Raw genomic sequence first — 3084 nt, 5'->3', positions numbered from 1 at the left:
TTCTCATTGTGATATTTCAGAAAAAAAAATGTTATAATAGTAAAAATTGTCATCATTCTTCTTAAGAATAATTAGGAATTAAAGTATTTAAAGTCATATTGAATTTTGTAGCAGCAGATTTTCATATAATTAAAACACCTGCCTGCTTCTTTGTTCATGTCTGCTACAGGAAGCAAGGTTGTATTCTTGTGGTGCTGGAAAGGGAAGTGGTAAGGTGAATGCTGAGGCAATTAATGTCATGAAGAGCTTTCAGATTTCATTTAGCAGTTGTCTCATTATTGTTGAATGCCTTACAGGCGTGCAGATATCTTCATTGAATCTGAGTATAGTACTTTATGAGTCAGTTACGGTGTTCAATTTTTTTCTAGGGTTGCCAATGATTTTTGGTTCCAACATAATTGGATATTTTTCTACAGTCACATGTGTAAGTTGTAATGAAGATGTCTTTTATATATTCATAGGAGCCTTGACAAATAATAAGGTTTTTACCTAACTGATATCAATGAACATTTTAAAACAATATGGCATTGGTATTTATATGCAACTCTGATATTTTTTTCCTGTTTAAGAAAATAATATATTAATAAAAGAAAAAGATCCTAAGCAGTGAAAATACATATGAAATGGTAAATATTTTAAAAATTGATTTATATCTGAGTGTTGTTTTGGAGCATCATCAGACTCTCAGCAGACATAGTGAAAGTACTGGTATGTCTGTTGATGGCAACTGAAGTGCAAGAAATATGCATTAACAGTTCTGTCTGCTTTCCTATGGCCATTTATTTTTAATCTTTAGACATGCTGCACCACTTGGAAACATGGCTAAAAACGGCCATAATAAGTACAAGTAGTGGATACCCTGGCTGACAGTGGTGGCACACTTTTTACTTAGAAATAAAAAAAACATACCAGATGTGATGTTGGTTGATACTTATTACCTGTGAAGTGCCATTGTCTCCCAGAGGGCCACTAAATTAGCATTTAAGGTCTTACCAGTCACCAACCCCACCCATGTATTTTTAAGAGAAGGTTGTGATGACTTGTCCATGTTTGAGAAGACATAAATGTACATAGTTGTTAAAGGTTCTCACAAACTCATTTATAAAATTTGATAACAGAATGTTGAAGTCATTGTGGTTATTTTTCATTCTCTTTTTGTAATCAGTTATTCTGCACATGATTAAACTACATTCATGTCACATCACATATGGGTAGGATAAATATAACTTTCTTTTTATGTTGATCATCACATGAAACTAGTATTCAGTTTGTGCATAAGGAGTAACTACAACAGTAGTGTTAATAGCAGCATAACAAAAGCAGACTTGAGCACTACTATTCTGTATATTGGTTCAAAAGAATTGCTTGCGAAACATGACAGTGCTCATGATCTGTGACTGGCAGTTAATTTCGGTGCTGCACATAAGGCATTATTTGCTCCCTTTTGTGATATTTGTATACGTAGCTTTGTGTTAGTTAGCCTGGTATTTAAGAAATATTATTTCGTAAAATATTATTTCTTACTCTCGTATGAAATGTTATGAGTAATTCATAATTTGTCTTAATTTGTGTTGTATACTTTTCATCTATCTCTGTCTGCATTTCTCTCCTTGCAAGGATATTTGCGTATTGTGATAGTGAGGCTTTTACAGGGTGGTTGCTTTATACATTTATTTACTTGATATTTCTTTCAATTAATGAGTAAGAAAACCTCTCAGTTTCAGACCAGTTCACATGAGATTTCTATTTAATGATGTATCACATGCAATTCACTATTTAAAGTTATATGTAAATGCATAACCCAAGGGATAATTTGCCCTTGCATTCACAGTAATAAATTTAATTGTTTTTGCATACCATGTATTTTTCTTATTTGGTTAATGGAGGAATACAAACAAACTAACAATATAGATAAAATCTCTACTCATATTTCTGCAATGAACTGGTCTGACATGGTGCTAGCAGGTCATCTACATTAGAGGAGAAACTGTGATGACCTGATTGTATACTTTTATGGCATTACAGTAAATTTCTTCTCTTTTCTTCAGATCATTTCTGGTATTCTGATATTACGTAGTTCCATATGCTTCATTTTGAAGTGCATTGTATGAAATTAAGATATACTCATTTGGTATACTGCATGTATTTGTCCTGTTCTTTTCTTTCTTTTTTCTTTTTTGAGTCCATTATTTGTGCCCATTGCTATGACAGCTTTTAATATAATTATGAGAAGTCCCCTTGTACTGTGCAGTCCAACCCAAAGTGAGACTGCTGAAACAGAGACATTACTAGTTTTGTACTGATTAGATCTTTTCTTGTAAATAAAGATATCTCATAAATTGTATATATGATACAAATGAAAAGAATTTCCTTGCCCCTACAATTTCTGTTAATAGTGAAAGTTGTTAGACTTAAAATGAGGTAATTTATTATACTACAAGTGTGGATACAGTATGACTAGAAATTTATAGATGTTAAAAAACCCTTCATGAAATAATATATATATATTTTTTTTTGATGATTTAATTCTTAAGACCAAGAAACCAAGGCAACATTATAACTTTGCTTGTTAATTGCTTTTAACTTCATGAATAATAATGTAAGAGACAAAAATTAAGGAATAATGTTTAAATGATATTTATGCATTTGGCTAAGAATCTGTCTGAAGGATATGATTTTTTTTTTTTATCATAGAATATGAGGAAAACAATATGAAATATTCAAGTTTTTATTACCTCTGAACTCTTAAGAGGACAGGGAAACCACTTCAGATGTATAATAGTTTAAAAATATAAATCAAACCATTAAATGTTCAATATAAAAGAGAATTTGCATGATTTTTTTCCTTGATTGAAAACAAACTCAAACTTTTTTCTCCTGTTGCCTCGTGACTGAAATAATTTGGTCATCGATGCTTGCTCAGAAGGCTCTTGGCATTCTTAAGATCATCCTCTGCTTGAAGGCCAAGCTGATACTCATCTTGTAAGGGCGATTCATACATCAGAATCTCACTGGCATCCTCCAAGGCACCGACGGACTCCTGACGGTGAATTGAGGACTGAGAATTAGTGTACACTGAGAAAA

General features: G+C 32.1%; 1 protein-coding gene across 1 annotated transcript in view; it reads right to left on the bottom strand.

Moving 5' to 3' along the window:
* Window positions 1–2714: 2714 nt before the first annotated feature.
* Window positions 2715–3084, bottom strand: part of LOC119582052 (SET domain-containing protein SmydA-8-like) — a gene marked incomplete in the record, with an annotated part of 9660 nt that continues 9290 nt past the window's right edge. The window contains 1 exon segment of the mRNA XM_037930294.1: window positions 2715–3040. Within this exon segment, the coding sequence (XP_037786222.1) occupies window positions 2906–3040 (135 nt within the window).

Source organism: Penaeus monodon, chromosome 15 (assembly GCF_015228065.2).
Source record: "Penaeus monodon isolate SGIC_2016 chromosome 15, NSTDA_Pmon_1, whole genome shotgun sequence".
Taxonomy (NCBI): Eukaryota; Metazoa; Arthropoda; class Malacostraca; order Decapoda; family Penaeidae; genus Penaeus; species Penaeus monodon.
The sequence above is the reverse complement of the archived record's forward strand: the minus strand, read 5'-3'. Positions and strand labels throughout refer to the sequence as shown.